The 19,721-nt window shown below is 40.4% G+C and overlaps 1 protein-coding gene across 1 annotated transcript in view; it reads right to left on the reverse strand.

Annotated features, from left to right (window-relative positions):
- LOC133447012 (Kv channel-interacting protein 1) overlaps positions 1-17,329 on the reverse strand; it is a 41,815-nt gene extending 24,486 nt beyond the window's left edge. The window contains exon 1 of the mRNA XM_061725383.1: positions 17,082-17,329. Coding sequence (XP_061581367.1) covers positions 17,082-17,169 — 88 coding nt within the window. The 5' untranslated portion in view covers positions 17,170-17,329. The remainder of the gene's footprint in view (positions 1-17,081) is intronic.
- Between the last annotated feature and the right edge of the window lie 2,392 nt (positions 17,330-19,721).

The raw sequence follows: 19,721 nt of genomic DNA on the forward strand, positions 1-19,721 counted from the left end.
GACAGAGGTCAAATGTACTTTTGTCACCCCAGGTGAAGAGAGACACAGATAAATGCCTTATCTCCAAACTATGAGCACATGAACTGGTGGGTTAATGACTCTGCCATCTTGCTCTGGATACGAGCGTATGTAGGCCATGCCGACAGTTCGTCTTCATTTAGACTTTCACACATAACAAAAAAGAAAACACACAAACACCAACTTTACTTATAGTTTATCAACTGTTTTCTGTTTAGTTCGTCACTTTAAATTGCTTGTGTATTGGACTGTAACTAGAGCGTATTTATCTGGCAGCCCAAAGTGCTCGACAGTTGGACATTTTTCATGTGCATCACACGGCTGGACATAGGGAGCAAGGGGTTTCATTCTGGCCCATGGGCTCTTTATACCACAGAGGAGGATAAAAAAGAGAGTTTTAAAAGGCTGTCAGATGCCGCCGTGCATTTTACTATTGACTGTTAAGTAATGTTAGATGCTTGTTGTGGCTTGTGTTGTAGTTATTGCTGAGAAACTGGTTTTGATCAAATGTCAAGTTAGTGAGCTACACATCAGGCGATCTGCTCTCTTGTGTGGTTCTTTGAAAATCGAAACAAATCTAATGCCAGCAACACCCAAAAATGTAAGAAGAGAAACAGAGAAAAAATTAATATATTTATGGACGATTTTACATTAAAAAAAGAAAAGAAAAGCATGATATGAAACAGACAGGGGTGAATGAGGGATTTTCTTCTTATGAGAATTTTCCCATTGAAACATAACTGTTAACTAAATACATACTTTAAAATCAAACAATATGCATAAGAAAGGAAATGTGCTTATGACAAACACAAAGAAGCTGAATAAAATTATGGTAATGGAAACTTGTAATTTTCAAGAGCCAAAGTCAAGAAAGGGTGCTTCCAGTTTCCTGTTTTTGTTGTTTTTTTCTTGCTTTGCTATTAACAATCACACATCACACATGTTACTTTACCTCAACTGTGTAAAATAGGACACCATACGTTTAACTGGATTTTTTGTACACCCGTTTATCTTTCCGTTGAACCACAGCAGCCTCCCCCTCCTACATTTCTTTAAAGGCAAAATGTCTTATCTAAAAGGTAAAATCATCATAATCAATAACTGTTCCAACAAATATTTAAGTAATTTGTTTGCTTTATTTATTTTGAACCCCTTTATATCCCTTCTGCTGCTGCATGCACATCTTAGCCAACATTAGCCCTGCTAAGAAAAGGAGGGTTTTAATCCAAAGGCAATGTGCAGTAAAAGCTCAGCGTGGTGACTTTACATGCATATTATAGACGTTTTTTTTCTTTAGTGATCAATTTAGCAAAATGAGCTGCTCTTTAGATGGATGAACATTTCACAACAGCAATGGCGGCATTTCTGCAGTTTTCATGGATCTACTGGACAGAACTACAAAATGATATTTAAAAGAACAAACAGAAAGCAAGATATGAGGTTGTTCTGCCTGGTGAAAACAGTTTGTAAAAAGACATATATAGCATTATGTCTGAACCGTGTATTGCAGTTAGCAGTTGAAGTAAATAAGGCCTTAGTGTTTATTTGAGGAGATGTGGTGTGCCAAAGGTATAGTCAGGAAACAGAACACTTAGCTTTTGTGCTGATTAACTTAAACTATATATACACAGCTAAAGGAAGTGAGTTTCCTCAGCCAGTAATCCAGGAAATTGATATTTTGCTGCATTACAGTATGACAATGTATGACTTCACAGAAGTGTCAATGTTTTCCCAACATCATCTCTAACCTCCAACATCAACTACATTTAAGTTTGTAATATGAAAATGACATTTCAGAGTAAAGTTGCTTAAAATAGAAAAAAAACAGAGATGTATTTGGGTTAGTATGGGAACTTGATTATACTGGACAGTGGTACCACCAGCCCCTCCACCTAATGTGGTCTTTTACCACAAATAAAATGTGATACTAACGTCTTTGCTTGAGCATTTCAAGAAACGTGGTGAGAGTGTGCTTCTCTTTGCAGTTAAGTTCATGTCCATTATCATGAAAAACAGCAGGAATCTGTGGTCACAGATCAATATATTCATTTTCAAGGTTATTTCAGGTTTTGATGTGAGACCGAGTTGCGAAAACGACGATGCAAGAGCTCTGCATGATTTTAAACAGACACATACTGAGTCTAAATTAAATACAAATGTGAATAAAAATCTTTCAGCTTGGTGGCTGTGTGACTTTGTTCCATTTGTGATATCAGTTTTGTGAGAGTCAGTCACCCAAACCGAACCCCAAACACAGTCATGAGTTTCAGATTCTGTCAAGTCGCACGCTTGTCATCAGATTAAGTGTTGAGCAGCTAAAATTTTATGATATTCTATAATTATTTCCCCTAAATTCTGAGCCGGAGCAAGTTAACTTCAGGTCCTTCTCAGTTGGCCGTCGCCTCACGTCGAGCTGTGATTAAGGGTGAGCCAGGCCCCATGTAAAATAAATGCTCCCCTGCTTTCATTAGGCCACTTTTTCAAAGACTGCAGCAGATGGTGAAACACACTCACACTCGTTGACAGGCACCCCCCCCCCTCCCCGAGAAGCAACCTCACCTCCTCTCTCAACTTTTCTCCATTTTTTCTCTGCCATTTTTACTCATCAACCCTCCCCCTCCTCACACCCTAGCCGTGCAAACATCAAAGAGGTGTCTATTTAGACGTTACAGTAAGGGAGGGGTTTTTATCAAAACTTGGCTCAAAATCCATTTTTATTTCTAACTGTGGGAAACATTGTCGCTTCCCATAGCTTGTAAATATCTTGTTCCTGAAATGACAAAATATAATACTCTTGATTCTATGACACGTGTGTAGTTTAGGCAGAAAATATCTGTCTTAAAAATATGCCTTGACTCAGATCCCAGACCTAAAGTACCTGACAGGAGCTGCTGCCAGGCAGGTCAGATGATAAAATAAACAGCCCACGCAGGACGCTATATGTGTTTATATATCAGGGTCTCTAAAGTGTTTTTTACACCTATTTGGTCTCATGTACCGTCTGACAGCTATAACACAGAAAACACCGACAGCTGAGAGACTTTTCCTCTGGGACTTGCTCAGCATTCGTGGCATACAATCTACATCAATTACATCGCCTCCACTGTTTTACCAGCAGCAAATTCAGCCAGTTTTACATGATCTGAGTGGAGTTAATGGTTCAATTATACTCAGCCCAATTTTATACTCTCTCTATACAGGAGATGAAAAATTGCCTGGATTCTATTTTTTTTTTTTTTGTCCTTCTGCACTTTTTGCAAGTGAGCCATCTCTTTGTGCGCCGCTCATAAGCATCGGTCTTAAGGTCAACAGATGCAGGACACGCCGCAGCCCAAAGGCTGACGGATTACACCACTCCGATTTACAGCACAAACACACGGCGCTTCAAATGCCAGAAAACACACAGAGAATGTGAGGCTTTTACAGCACAATTTAGCCTGTGAATGATGCGTAGTTGTTCACGCCTAAGTACATCTAAGTGCACACACAAACACATGCGGACACATGTCAAGTGTCAGTGTCTGTTGAACAGCAGAGTTGAGGGAAAGCAGGCTGGTATGGATAACAGGCAGGGGGAAATACCATCACCTATTATAGACATGCCTGATGGCACAGCTACACACACACACACACACACACACACACACACACACACACACACACACACACACACACACACACACGCTAAATCCACAGTTCAAACAGAGGACAGGTGGCCTCAAGATTGCATCATAAACCTTCTATCAATTGGTTTTTGTTTTCATTGTTTCAACTCAGTCACATAAATAAACTTCTTGTGTAACATTCATGATATTGACAGTGAACATACATGACAACCACATGTTTGTGACTCCCGTGAAAACAAAAACACACACTCACCCTGAGTAAGTTTGGAGATATTTGATCAATTAAAGGTCTTATTTCTTACCTTTGAGGTAGCTCAGCGGCTTGGACTGCAAGGAAAACGTTCCCATCACAAGACCCATGTTGACTTCTGGCAGCAGGAAGGATGTGTGTGTGTGTGTGTGTAATTGATTGATTGATTGTATCCTGTAATCAAGTGCACTTGAAGAGCGTGCAAGGTAGGTGTGCGTAATTTGTGATGAAGTTAGTCCATCAGCCGGTTGTATGTGTGGAAGTACAGATATCACTTCTCATGCTGCCTCACACCCACACAGCTCTGGTGCTTCTGCTGGAGGGTGTGTGAGTGAGAAAGAGCGAGAGTGTGTGTGTGTGTCTGTGTGTGAGAGAGAGAAAGAAATGGACGGCACGCATGCACTCTGAAGCTACCTTTGTCTACGCTGTCACTGAAGCTGCTTATTTTACATGCCTTCTATCTCTTTCTCCACTTTGCACCCCCGCCCTCACATCCTCCCTCGCGCTGAGTGCGCCCCCTCCCCATCTCTAGACTAGACTGTCATTCCATCAATTCCTTTGTGCCTCTTTATATATTTGCTTCTCTCTTTTTGTTGCTCCCTCTTCTTCTGCTGTTCATCTCAGTCGCTCTGTCTCTGTGTCTGGTGGGGATCGAGGGGTTGCACACTGTTGCACAGAAAAAGAGACAGAGAAAGGGAAGGGAGAGGAGAAGGAAGAAGGGGGAGGAGGAAGAAGAAGAAAACCTAAGAAACAACAAGACAGAATAGGAATGAGATAATTAGAATAAAGAAGAGGAGTGAGACAGGAGAATAGAGTGATGAGATGAAATTTATAGGAGAAAAGAGGAGAGCTGGGTAGGACTGAACAGGGTGAAACAAAGATGGACTGAGATGAAGAGAGCAAGAGGTGAGAAGAGATAAGGGAGAGCTCGACTGATCTGTAGCCTTTTACTATTCAGCAGGCAAACAGTCTGACTGTGGAGAGTGGATTTGCTGCTTTATCTGCACATGCACAAGTCTGACAGGTGGTGTGTGTATGTGCTAGTGCATGTGTAATTATTCTGACAGAGGGTGGATCGCTGACAAAACCCTGTTCATTCAAAACTGCTACATTTGCAGACACGTCTCCTCGCTCATGCCAGTGTCCACAACACACCAGACACATGTTTTTACTTGCAGGTATTTGAGCCCGCTCCTCCGCTAATTTCTTCAGTAATCACAAACTGTAGCTTTGCTATGACTCTTTGCCATAAAATGAAGACACATTGGGTCCACATTCAAATATGCAGGGTTTAAGAAACACAAGGGCTAATTTTTGTCAAAATTTGACCTTTTTCCACAATTATTCAGGTCATTTTTTTCCCCCTCTTAAACATGTTAATAATTCATGTCCGTATCGAAACCATCATCCATCGTCAGACTCATATGGAACTGGAGATGGAGATTACAGCCTAAACTAAATCAATCAGAAGATAACATTTAAAAACAATAGCTTGACGGGGAAATAAATAAAAAACCCTTGCAACTTATTCCACCACCACTCAGTCTACTAATGGGGACACGTCAAAGAATGTCTTGCCAATACCTGAGCTGCCCTGAGACACCCTGGGAATGAGAACAAGTTGAGTATTTCTGGTTGCAGCCCGATGAATGAGGCACGTCTCATATTTAAACGGTGAATTAACTGGTTTTAAAATAAAACTTGGGCAAAGTTAAGCATCAAATGCATTAGTTTGGGTTATCTGAACACACTGGAGGTAAATTCAACTGTGAATTGGGTTGGGTTGATGGTTGAAAACTGACTAGATATGTTAGAGTTGGAAATTAAAGGAACTGCAGTCAGATCTGAAACTCTGTAGTGTGTGTGAACACTCATATAAGTGGCTCATATAACTTCATTTTTATGTCCTTTATTTTAAACATCAAATCATTTTACGAGGATGGTGAAAGGACAGTAAATTGAAGATACTGAATATATTATCCTGCAGCATTACTTATTTTCCAATAACAGCACGGTAACTCTTGAATGAAGTTGTTTTTACAGCTTTCCAGCAGGAATTGAAAATTATAGTGTTTGGTGTCAGTATGAATCAACAATGAGCACACCAGAAGAGATCAGATTCCCCTTGGGAGAGAGTAGATAATGGATCCGAGGATGTGAGAATAAAAACATATCACAATTCATCTGTGTCAGCGAAGCTTTAAGCAGATCCCGGCACAAGCGTGCTGTCACAGAAGTGACTCCCAGCCGTCGCACCTGGAGGAAATTCACCGCAGCATCTGACCTGCTGTGACGTCATCCGACACGGTGTCATTCTGCAGCGGCCGCAAAAAATATGACGATATTTCTAAGAAGCGTGGCTTGAAAACTATTCAAAGACATTTTTTGAACAACATTAAATAGCATACATTTTAACATCACTAACGTCTAATCATTTCAAAACTCAAATTCAACAGTCAAACCAGGTTGAAGTCACACCTAGTGGAATTAAATATCCAAGGCTAAACTTGACAATCTGCTCTTCACACAGTAACACACTGTGCAAACACACCAACAAGAAAACAAACAGGGAAAAGCTCCCGTGAACTCTTCTGTCAGTCACCCTTTAACCCCCTCCAGCCAGCTGTACATCACCCTGTTGAGATTATTGATGGCAGTCCCTATTGATATTCACTCCCATGGCTGTAGTTAAGAAAACAATTTACAGCAAAGCGATTGCTGTGGTTGAGCCAAGGCCGTCGAGGCCAATGATAAAACCATTAGGCCATGGCATTCATTAAAAATCTCTGCCTGCAGTAGCCACTAGCTGGGCATGAATACAGAATAAAAAAAAACAAGAGTAAGAAGAAGGTGTAGGAAAAAGAAGATGAACAGGAGAGAAAAATATAGGCCGTGAAACAAAGTGAGAAAAATGAGCAGTGCAGGGCAGGAGTGTGTAGTAATGTGTTAAAGATATGCAAGATCCCAACTAAACACACATGTTTCTTATCTTACCTTTTTTTTTAAATCTGCAGGATAAAAATCCAACAACAGCTTCTTTTTGTGTCACTAACAAAAGTATTTCCACCCGGCTACGAATGCAGGAGCATATACAAACATGCACAAACATCCTCCAGTTGCAGCAAGCAAGAGTGGCAATAAATACACTAAATGAAGCAGGTATTTGAATGCACACCAAAGGGGTGACACGCAGATATGCTGATTAAACACAGAGAGGCTGCCTGAATAGACGAGATAAGTGAGCACAGCTTGCTGTAACGACAATGTTTAACTTCAGTGGAGGGGTTGCATGCAGATCTATCAGGGGAGAGAACACGTTTGTTTGAGCAAACACTTTAAAAACCCGCAGGATGAACTGAAAAAGCCCACCGTGGGAAAAGCTGCAACACCGGCAGTTTTGATCAGCTTCTCGTTCTTCAAACGAGCAGTGTCTATGATGCCGCCAATGGCCCTCCAGAGCTAGTGTTTGGTTGGTCCTTTCTTGGTTACTATAGAAACATGGGAGAGCAACACTGCAGACTTTGTGGGAAAGGACTGATGCTGCTGATATATGAATGACTTTCACCAAGGAAACCATGACTTTCATACACAAGTTGTAAAGTTAAGAGTAAAAAAATTTTAAACACAACATTCACTCTCATTTGTTTCTGACTTTAGTAGGTAGCTTCGGGGGACTTAATGACCTGTAGAGTTTCTATCTGTACTCAATTAAGGCAAATGAGTTTAGAGTTAAAATAAATAAATAAACTATAATAAATAATACAGGGAGCCACATCAGCTGGCATGAATTATTTCAGAGACGTCGACCAGAACCTCTCAGATAAACAGAGGCCATTTATTGTTCTTTGAATGAACAGTTCAAAGAAATATGAATTCCATTAACTGGAGAAGACAAGGATATGATGCAAAATGAAACAAAACAAATTCTATGTTTGACCACATCAGTAGAATTATCTCCTGAAATCAGAAAAGTTGTGGCAGTATGGAGGATTTCATGTTTGCTCTTGTCAACTTCATTTAAAGGAGCATGAGGCAGGATTGAGGCAGGATTTATGAAAAAAATTCATCTACGTTTTAAGTTTTCTAGTAATAATGTCAGATGAAGCGTTCCAAACCCAAAAGAATGAGCCCTCTAGTGTATCTCTCCGTTGCCTTGAACAGGCTGTGTGCTGTAAAATGTGCTGCAATTGTGGGGCCAAATTTCCCGCGCTGTCCTGCGGATGTGACGTCATATGACGCTGCATGTGCGTTCTCTCCGTTCTCCCATGCCGGCTTCACTGTTGGCTGCAGTACCCCCAACGGCCGTCGTGGCGAAGGGTGGCGCTAGAGAGTCTCATTTCTTAAAAGGAGCCTCATGCTCCTTTAATGTTTTTACCTTGCATCCATGTGTGTTGTTAGTGGTTGTACATAATGTGTCCATCCATCCATCCATCCATCCATCTATCCATCCATCCATCCATCCATCCATCCATCCATCCATCCATCCATCCATCCCAATAGAAACTGTTCAGCAGGTATCCTAACCGATGTGGAGGAGGTCATGGTGGTGGGTTTTGTGGTTAATACTGAGCCTCGCAGAAAGAAGGCTCCTGGTTCTGTGTGGAGTTTGCACGTTTCCGTCCGGAGACCACAGCCCCCCGTGGAGACTGGGGCCACCTCCTCTCACACTCCAAAAACATGTATGTTGGATTAATGGATGAGTCTAAACTGTCCACAGGAGTGTGAGCATGTGTGGTTGGTGGTCTAGATGTGACCCTGTGATGGACTGGCTATCTGTCCAAAGTGAATGTACCTTTCACCTCAAGATAGCTGATATGATCCAGTGGACATTGGAATAAGCAGGTGTGGAGAATGGGTGGATGGATGATTAAACAACCAGTGAGTATAATGTGAGCCTCTGCCATACGACTGACTCCCCACTCCCACTCAGGAGTAGCCCAGTTCCTCTTTAAAAAAGCTCATTTCAGCCGCTTCTCTTTGCAACCTCATTCTTTCATGTCACAAGCCATTTTTTTCTGACAATAAGTAAGGGTTGGGAAGGAGATCAACTGGTGAATCGAGAAAGGTGTTTTTATGTTCAGATCTTTTGACTTGAAGCAAAATCTTACACTCAACTCAGAGTGGGTCTATTTATGAAGGAGGGTTATGGCCATGGAGGTGCAGATCCTCATCTCAGCTGGATATCAACTCAATGACTGCTGAAGGGCTTTACTTGAAGAGCATAACTGATAACATTGTCTGAAAAAACCCAAACGTAGTGCTGTAGGAGTTTAACACACACTGGGAATATTGCTGACTAAAATTATTGACCAATTGCAAAAATTGCAAAAGTAGATTTTATACAGTTCTTTGGTATAAAATTGGTATTTTCAGTGAATTTCAGTTCTGTTTTTGCAGCACTGATAAATAATCATTCATTGTCATCTATTATTGCAGTTTAACAGAAATATGAAATAAACCATCATCAATCATTTTCAAAGAAACTGAATTCAGAATCCACAAAGTAATTAAGGAATTATCTTCTCAACTGTTTAACAAGGAAACTCGAGCTCTGTTGAGCAACGACAGCGACAGGTTGATGGAGTCCAGCTCCACTGAAAGTCAAGAAAACAGTTACATAAACAAACTTAACATTCCTGCTGGTGCCAACATAATAAACTTAAAAGACATCCCAGTGTTTGTGAAAATGACTTTTTGTTTTATCCTGTTTACAGAACACTAACACAACTAACAAATTCATATTACATAAGTGTTTTTATGAATAGCTGCGCATAGGATTGAATTCATCACATTAGGCCAAAAAAATAAAGTCTTCCAAGACATTAAGCTTGACAGCGCTTGGGCTGCAGCTCTGTCTGATGCTGTGGATCACTGCGAGTGCCAGCCAGACTCCTCCTCATTATTTATTCACCATCACACAACAGACCTTTTACAGGATCATGGTGGCAGTCTGGGTGAACGAACAGAGGGGAAAGTGAAAAAAGATGAGGTTTGGCTGTGAAAGGTGGAAAGACTTTTAAAATGTTTTGACAAGCACAGAAAGTGGTGAACAGGTGTTGAATAAAGAATTGACTGGTTAGTCGCGCTCCGGTGTGATTAGATAAAGCCTGGATGGAATCTGTCAAAGTGATGACCTCAGAGAAGAGAAAGGAAATGATGGCACAGAAACCAAAAGGGAAAGAAAGATGGAGTGAGTGAATAAAAATAGGAGAGGAAGACAAAAGCTACTAGAAGAGAGATTGGAAACTGAGAAACAGAAAGACTAGAGGAGAAGAGAGCAGAGACTAGGAAAGGAAAAACAGATGAAGAGGTTTGAAAAGAAGTGGAGTACAGTGAGAGAGGAGTGGACTTGGCTCCTTGTCTCCAACAGGTTCACTGACATTTGAGACATCAGACCAAACAGACTGATTTACTGATTGGAACAGCAAACTCAACTCCTGCCACATACAGTATGGGACGGAGGTGAAATGCCACTGACATCAGGCGATGGCCGTGGGTGTTTTCCACTAACAAAGCCAAACATGTGTCAGTAGTTCCAACACCAGACAACAAACCAAGCTGTCCTGCAGGGCCAGACTGCAGTCAATGTGCAGCAAGTCAGCAAGTGCAAACAGAGCCATTTTGCCTCTTGAGTCAGTCTGTTGTTATCAGCATTTAAGAAGAAAAAAAACACTACCTTTTCTCTAAGGATCATTTATTCACACCCATTACCGAAAATAAAGGACTTCTGTCAGAACTGCACCCAGCAGATAGAGATGTTTTTGGTTGGTTCAGACCTTAAGATGCCCATAGAGAGACAAGCCACTAACATTAGGTGTCCTCTGGACTGGTGACTGTAGTAAGAGAGAAAGAGAGAGAGATTCAAACAGTGTGTGCAACATATCCCTTCAATAAACAGACTAAAACAAGAAGCCTACAAGCAGCACAAGAGTAGCATATTTGAGTCTGAAAGAGATTCTTTTAATTTTAACTCTTTTGTTGTTGAAACACAGAAACACAAAGACATTGGAACAACGTGACTTTACACGGCAAGCTGTGGAGATCTTCTGAACCACACATGCACATCCTTTTTTCCCCTTCATGGCCTCTCAAGCTGCCCCAAGTGCCCGTCTGGACTAATACTGTAGAAATCATAAATTAACCAACTAGAATCTTGCAGCCGGTATTCAGAGTGAGCATCCTGCACTTCACATTAGCTATTAACAAAATATTAACTGAGGCAATAAAATAAAACTTTTCGGAACGAGAGGTAAGTTGTTCAGTGTATATTGCCCACATTTTATTATTTATCATTACTGTAAATGCCGAATTGCATGTGGTTTTCACACATTAAGCCCAATGAAACACTGAATCACACAATTAATGACCCCAGTCTCCTGGATGCAGATGCAGGTACCAATTTGAGATATACCATCTCCTCCTACTTCTAAGGACCTTGATAAAATCTAAGATGAATCAGAGAATTTGAGTGACGATGACACGCGGATGATGTTTCTGGCTCTGGAGGTGCCAGTCATTAAGAAAAATCCAAACAAGATGGCAGGTAACTCCTCTGTCATCAGTCTGTCTGATGTCGACGACAGTGCAGCATCCGAATTAACAACAGTGCGTGTTAGTGTGTGTCTGCAGTCCTGAGTCTCTCTCCATGACAACGGGCTTCTCTCCTCAAGGCCGTGCCGCCGGATTTTCTGTCCCACAGTAAATCTCTCAAAAAGATTCACCACTGCCTCTCTGCCACCTACAAGTTTTATGTCGCCCGTCAGGATGTGAAAAACAGCACTTTGCGGCCACCCCGTATCCAACACGCTCAAGTCCAAAAGCAGATGACACATTTCATAGAGTTCAACTCCGGTCAGCTCGAGGTGAAAGCAGCATGCAACACACAAAGCTGTTTATCCATCCAATCTCCAACATGGCTGAACTATTTACTGCTTCATTTACTATAACTGTTTTACAGACAGCATCACTTTCCTTGTCAGCCTCACTGTTCTCCAACTTCCCCATCCTCCAGCTACTATTCAGAGATACACAGAGTCGGGAAACACCAGTGTATCTGCTCCCTGGAGAGGGCAGGTGAACATGCAGTTTGCATTTTAACTGCAGTTTTTTCTTCAACTAGCACCCAAGTGATTTGTCTGAACCACAAACAAACACCTCCTGTGGTTCTGTCCCTCTGTTGTTATTCCCTTCTTCTCCCTCTTCAGTAGATTAAAGGGATAGAGAGTATGCAGAGTGGTGAATGATGGCTTTGCAAGACGGAGGACAGCATCTTTTCCCAAGTGAGTCTTTTCCATATAAACATCTCAGCACCATATTCTGGATTGAATGTTTCCTGTGTGCCCGTCGGGGCATTAGAAAAGTGGCATGGCAGCATTTTGAAGCTAACGAGCAGACAAAATGAGGGGACAAATATGGAAAAAGATAGCAAATGAATCCAACCTCAGAGCATGCATGCACAAACACATGACAAAAGAAAGCAACTGCGGGTGCAAACTTGTCTTTCCCTGTTCATACCCTTCTGTTCTCACGTTGCCATTTTTCTTTCATTCTCTTAACACAAATGTGCTGCCAAATCCCCAACAAGCAGGGGAGGTGGAGGCGGAATCAAATATTTTACAGAGTATTTCAACTGAAACTACTAAATATTTCATTAAGCAACCACGGGGAATAGATTTGCCGTGCCTGATGACAGCGAACCATGAAAATTCACCTTGCTGTCTGTCCTTTATCAAACATCAGAGGATGAGCTGCCTCGTCAGCAAAGCGCTCAGACAGACACGATAAATATTTAAAGCTTCATTTGGTTAACACTCCACTTTTGCTTTAATCTCCTCTTACAATGTAGGAACATGTGGTCACAGTCTCTTGAGAAAACAGGAAGAGTAATCTGATGCCCTCTGCTGTGTGACTGCGAGAAACACAAATCCGAAGAGAAAACATTGAACACTGGTTTATAGAGATACATCACAGAACAAATCCATGCATAGGTTAAATAATCATTTCTGCTTGAAAAGTTGATGTATCATCAGCCATTTTTTAGTGAAAAAAAGCAACATTTGGTTTTCCTATATCAAAACAATGTCTTCCTGTCTTGGTAGTAAACAAACAGGAAGGAAAAAAAGATCCCTCCTTTTCCCAACAGAATAGCACTTTGAAGCCGAAGAGGAGTCCGCAGAGTTACATTTTCTTGTTTTTGTCTAAGAGTTTCTCTCAAGGCTATTCGGTTCTGTTCAGAGAGCATCAAAGAGCACAAATAGAAAAGATAGAGCTCCTTCTTTCATTTTTTTAGTAGAGGGAAAAAGTTCAAAGTATAAAAAGGAGGGCAAAGAGGATACGAGACATGTCAAGATTTAGACTCAAACTAAGATGAGAAGCGTCCCCTGGCAAGGAGAGGAAGGGATGCTGTGGATTTTCAGTTAAATAGAGATTAGTCAGCCTACGGCTGGCACCAGGTGCCATCAAATGTGGCCCGAGCTCAAGAAGCAACAAAAGAGAGGCTGCTTGTTAAGGATAACTGAACTCATGCAGGCTGGATACAAACAGCAGCTGCTCAACAGGGTGTTTACAGAGTTTTCAGAGACAGCAAGAAGCTGAGGAGAAAGTTTAAGGCTGAGGCAGTGCAGAAACTGACAGACAGGCAGAGATGAAGTAAGTGTAAATTCAAGAGGATGAAAGGGATTCAGTGTAATCAGCCTGCAGCTAAAAGAGGAGAACAGAGCTCTAGAGAGACCTGAAATCTCTGTGAAGTACAGAGTGTAGTGGGTGCACTGTTGTTATTGTTGTTTCTTTTCTTTTTTCTTTTAATTATTTACTCAAAAATGGTGTATTAATAATACAGCGCTATTAGTGATTGACGGGACACATGAAAGCTAAACTTATAATGAGAGTTGATGGTGATGCCAAGAGCTTCAAACATGCATGTGGTTATAAAGGTCATAATGCAGATAACCTAAGAAAAGTTGTTCAGACCTGGGGAATTATCCTTTTATTTTGGCTTATAAATATAGTGGTAGAAATTTAGGAAAAATAGAAAGGACATACAGGTAACAACATAAGAGTTGATTGATTCTGATTCTGATTCTGATTCTGAAACTTCTTTCAGAGTTTAAAACAATGCCACATTTAATTAAGAGCATCACTGATGTATTATTGTGTTTTAGTGTTTTCCATTTTTCTCTTACAGATATGAAGTTTAATTTATTCATTAATATATTTCATAATTGCAATCTATGTACATGTTATATTATGTGTACATTCCCTATATTTTCTGTGGACTGTAGCATTTTTTTTATAAATTACAGCCAACATTTTGTTTCTTAAACAGTCCCAGTCTTTTCCCATCTATTATCTATACCCATGATTTTATATTATACTATTAATATCATAACTACATTATGTGTACGAGTTCAGGATCACAGGGATCTGCTGGAGCCCATCCACCTCCCTCCCACAGCCGTACACACCAGTCCCCCCAAACCTATCTCAAATTTGAAAAGAGATACTTTAAGCCTTTTTTTTTCTTTTTTGTGCTTTGTGAGAATTCACATGACTTAACTGCCTTTGTGCTTTTCATACAGCCACAGAAAATACTGTTGTGACACTTCTATTTATCTAGGAACTGACTACGTTTGATATTTAGCTCCAGTCTGAATTTGCCAAAACAATTTACTGTGTTTTTATGAAGTGTGGATTCTGTTCAACTAATTAGCATGGAGTCCCACTGAGATATAAAGGACAGAGTTACAGCTACATTCTATGTTATCTCAGTCTTTCATCCTTCTTTCATGTCACGATTTTCTCCTGAATTTCAAAGAGCGTGAGTAAAGATCACACGCAGAAATTCGTTCCCCCACCCACAGTCGGCTTGCAGTTTGTCGTAACTGCCAGCAGAGGTCAGTGTCACCATGACAGTTATCACGGAATTAAATAGAAATCTTGTTTTATTTCTCCCTGACCGGCCAGGCCGACACTTATATGAAGATCCTGTTGCTGCTGAAAGATGAGATGTGAAAGTATCCTTCATCCACTTTATTAGTACAAACATTTAAACCTTTTGAAAATGATGTGTCAGACATGTGGCCAGCCTTTTTGCAACAGGAGAGAAAAAACATAATCTGTTTTCAGAATCCTACAATAAGACAAAAAAAGGACAGTTAGATGCAAAGAAGGTTGATCAAATCAGTATTTAAAACCCGCCTGTCAGAAATGTGGTTGTAATTACATAGTAAGCATTCATTCTGAGGGGAAGGGTCAAATAGGATATTGGGAGCAAACATACAAGGAAACAAATGTTATTTTCTTCAAAGTATAGATGACAGCAGATGTAACCACAGTCCAGCCGTTATTAAAAGATTATATGAATAAAAAGATTGATGCGGCATATGAGAAATCTGTATGGACATTGAAAGAAAGTGTATGTTTGTCGTTATTCAGAGAACACTTTTACACAGTCCCTCAATTCTGGGAGTGCTATAAAAAATGCTGGAGTATTCCTTTAAAGATATTGCATTTAAACTAGCCTCCCCAGGCTCTTTGAGGCGCTCCACACTCCTGAGTAAAGAAACACTATTCATCTCACTAGCACAAGTTATCTGGAAAAGGGATTCTCAGAGAAAAAGAATGATCAGAGTATTATGCACCATTAAGCACCATTAGACAATCATAAAACCAGATGAGGCCACTTTAGATGAATCTCTTTTACCATTTACTTCAAATAGTTTCATAAACTGTTTACAACCATCAATGCTGACATTTGCTAAAAGTGACCAAAAACTGGGCCGAAGCACCCGGCAGACACTCAACACAAAACAAAACTATGCAAACAAAATAGAGAATTGAATAAAGTTCAATAATACACATTTGTACTGACAAGATAGACCAAATCTAAGGTAACAACGAAAAGGCTGCTTTTGTTCATGCCCATTTCTTACATTGCACCACACTGAGCAATTAAATACAGTCCACAACACCAGAGAATTGCAACAGTTCTTTAAGGTGATTGTATTTTTGTATTTGTAAAAAATTCCTTGGCTTCGTGACCACTGTTTAATCAGACGTATCTCCCACCAGAGCCCTGAACAAGAACAGAAGTAGACCTGTGCATGTGTGCAAGTGTGTTGTGTCTTATATTTTCAGAAGTGAATCTCTTTGTCCTGCAGCTCATGTTCTTATAGCCTGTGTGGGTGTTTTAATAGCAGTATATTCATCCCTTGTGTATTTGTTTTACATACAATTGCACGCATGTGGACTGTGTTGTTGAAAGCTTCATGACTGTGTATTTCATGTAAACAATACAAAGAGACTCTTTATGTGTCTAAGTTGATCCTCTAAAGACCCATTTGTTCGTTATATAACCCAACAAACCTCGGCAGCATGATTTTACTGGCGTGCAAGACCTTGAGGCCAATTCTCCCCACTGTGGCTGCATGCTTGAGACATCCAAAAACATGTGTGTGAGGATGTGTGCGCCTCTCAATAGGATATGTGCATGTACTGCATGTACTGCATGTGCGTGACAGAGTTCTTTGATGTTTTGCATCCCTTTCCATATATTGTCAACGGGTTCAAAGAGCATTGGTTGTTTGTATGTTCTGTGTGTTGCATGCATGCCTTCAGGGAGCTGCTGTGCTGCAAACTCTTTCTGAGGCTTTGTGTCTGCCTCCCTACACTGTTTCCATGCTCCAAAAGTAAAATCCACAGAATAAGATTTAAAATTTACCATTTTAATGTTGCACACTCTCACACAAATAGTTACGCATGCCAGACCTAAAATTAAGGCATCACAATATTAAAACCCTCCTCTTCCTCTGAGAATTATCATCCTTGCTTCCACAGGAACATGTTTTATTACTGTTATTCATCACAGTAGCACAATCACGCAGACACACATCCTGTTCCAAATCATCATCTTTCCTCTCTATTAGCTGCTTTACTCCCTTTATTGCTGTCTACTTTACTCCAGCCCTCCGGAGAAGATGCTGAACATAACAAGATTCTCTGCAAACTAAAGTGGAGATCTAAGGGAGTAAAGTAGAGAGTTGTGCCAGCTAAAAATAAAAAACTAAAGTTGACTAAACTTTAATTTCACTGCTTCAAGACATCCAGCGTTTGCAACTTGAGAAAGCTGGGAATATATTCCCTTGAACTTGTCCAAATATTACTACAATCACAATCAAGTCGTTGCATACCTTTTATGAGACTCCCGGTAACCAATTTGTGGAGGGTCAAGGCAAACTTGACAAGTCCCTGTTTGCAGCGCCTGGCACACCCTGCCATCCTGGACACAGCAGGGCAGGGGCTTCCAAGTGCGAGTCAAGACCACCAGGAGCTGAAATAACCCTCTCAGATGAAAGTGGCAGATTACACAACTTCCTCCGGTGCAGTGAGTGAATCAACGCTGGCACAGGAGAGTATAGTCTTTTCCTTTCACTGTGTCGCCTTCCGTCCCGTGAAGCTGGAGGGGAGAAAAAGAAACTGTGATCTCCCGCTACTTCCCTGCATTCCCTGCCCCCACTCCTCCTCCGCTTTCTCCATCCCACCTCGGAATGAGTCCAAACTAGCGAGTGAGATGTGTATGAATGGAGAGTGAGGATGAGAGAGATGGAGGAGGTGTGTGAAGGAAACAGACTCAGCTGCGGGTTGTCAGCGGGGCTCTTATGTTCCAAGTTTCCAAGAAACTTCCCTCTCAGTGTGCAGCCAGCCTGTGGGAAGGAAGTAATGAAGCAATCTTATGGATTCCTCGTGCCTTTCTCTCTTCTCTTTATCTTCTTTCCTTTTCTTTTCCCCTCCTACTTATCAATTTCACCCCCCTCTTAGAAAGAAAGCAGTAATCCACTTCCAGCACCAGTGACATTGGACAGCTCCCACAAGCACAGTGACTACATGCACACAGAGAGAGAGACAAACACACACTCTCCACAACCCCAATAGCACATATAGACATTTGCTGTTTATCATTTAATGAAAAAGGCGCTTTGTAAAATGTAGTTTAATTAAATTCTGCATTTTTAAAGGGATTACCATGATTAGTAATTACTAATGAATGCATGTTACACTGTAATATGACTTAATTAATGCTGCAGTGTAATAACTGTACTCTGTGACAAGAAAGGAATTTAAAAATGCATGTTTAAAAGCATTCTGAAATAAAATTATGTGAGTTAAACATAAGAGTGTTGTAAAATATAATTAAAGCTGTGAAATCAAAAGTCACAATTTTGCAAAATTAACCTTTTTCACGTGCTAAATAAAGCTATATACTGCCACAACATAAAACCCACCAGCATCTTACTTTGCAGATTCCCTTTGTGCAGTTAAAACAGTTCCGGCCTATGAGAACAAAGGGTGTTTGCAGAGTTCTTGTTTAGTCTGAGACTGTCGTTATCTCTTGGGGGGTTGAAGGTACGTCTGTAGTTCTGGATCATCTCCACAGATGGTCAATAAAGGAAAAAATCTGGTTAATTGGAAGGCTGTGCCATTGTATTATGCTCTTTGTTGCATTCCTCTGTCATACCAGAGCAGTATTTGTGATTTGATGTTATTTTACAGTACTGTGACTGATAGCTATGCAGTGATAAGAAAAAATTGTGAACCCCTTAAAATTAAATGGATGTCTACATCAATTTTCTGTTAAATGTTGTCAGATCTTCATCTAAGTAAACAAACACTATGTACTTACTCTATTAACCTGCCATTATGATTTATTGTGTCTTTATTGAGCACACCTGGTAAACATTCACAGTGCTGGTGGAAAAAAGTAAGTAAACTTCTTTCTGTAGCTCTGGCTCACACCTGCTTAACATTCAGGAGGGAGATTTTGACCAATCCTTTTATTTTATTCATTTATTTTGTTTTGATTTATTTATTTATCCTTTTGGGATAAATGCTTCAGCTCAGACACATTTATGTTGTTGTTAATTTAACCTGTTGTATCATTCTACTTCTACTGAGCTTTAGATGGTGGATGCCTATCCTGATATCACCTTGTACAATATTTTGGTAAATCTTGGAAGTCATTTTAACCAGGGATAATGCCAAGTGGTTTAGGCAAGGGATGATGTTTGAATATCGGCAGGCTTTGCCCCATTTGTACCGTGCACGGTGCTGGGTAATATTTTCAACCATTTTAGCTTTTATTTTATCTGTCCACAAAATATTTTCCCAGTAGCATTGTGGATATGTTTTCTTTTTCTTTTTCTCCAGCATGTTCCTCTACTGTGCTCTATCGTCTCTTAAAGGACTTATGGCAGACTTATGAACATTGTCACTTCCAGTGATGACTTTGAGCCTTTAGCTGTTACTCATGGTTCCTTATTTGAGGATTCTGCGTTGTGCCTCTGAAGACATCTTGGCTGGATTAGAAGCATAGCCAGACTACTAATATGTCCCTATTCATAGACACTTTCTCCTGTGGCCTAGGTGATGCCGAACCACTGTCAGATTACTTTGTATCGTTTGCCAGCTATATGCAGATCAACCATGAACCCAAGTAGCTCTAAACAAAACCTCAAAAACATTTCATTGAGTGAACTCCAAGTGTGGAAACTGCTGAATCCCATTAGCTTTCATTTAAGTAGTTATGGGTTTACTTACTTTTTTCAATACCACCATGACTTATGAATATGTATGCTCAGTAAACATGCAAGAAACTATGATTGATTGGTTGTTATCAGCTGGAACACCTTATGTCTGGCTATTATTGTGACTTAGATCAAGATCAGATTACATTTCACTGGAAATTAGAGCAGAAAACCAGTACGTTCTGAGGGGTTCACATACTTGTCTTCATTATTGTATTGATATCTAACAGAGCATCTTATCAGCTGTTA

Source organism: Cololabis saira, chromosome 7, assembly GCF_033807715.1.
Source record: "Cololabis saira isolate AMF1-May2022 chromosome 7, fColSai1.1, whole genome shotgun sequence".
NCBI lineage: Eukaryota > Metazoa > Chordata > Actinopteri > Beloniformes > Belonidae > Cololabis > Cololabis saira.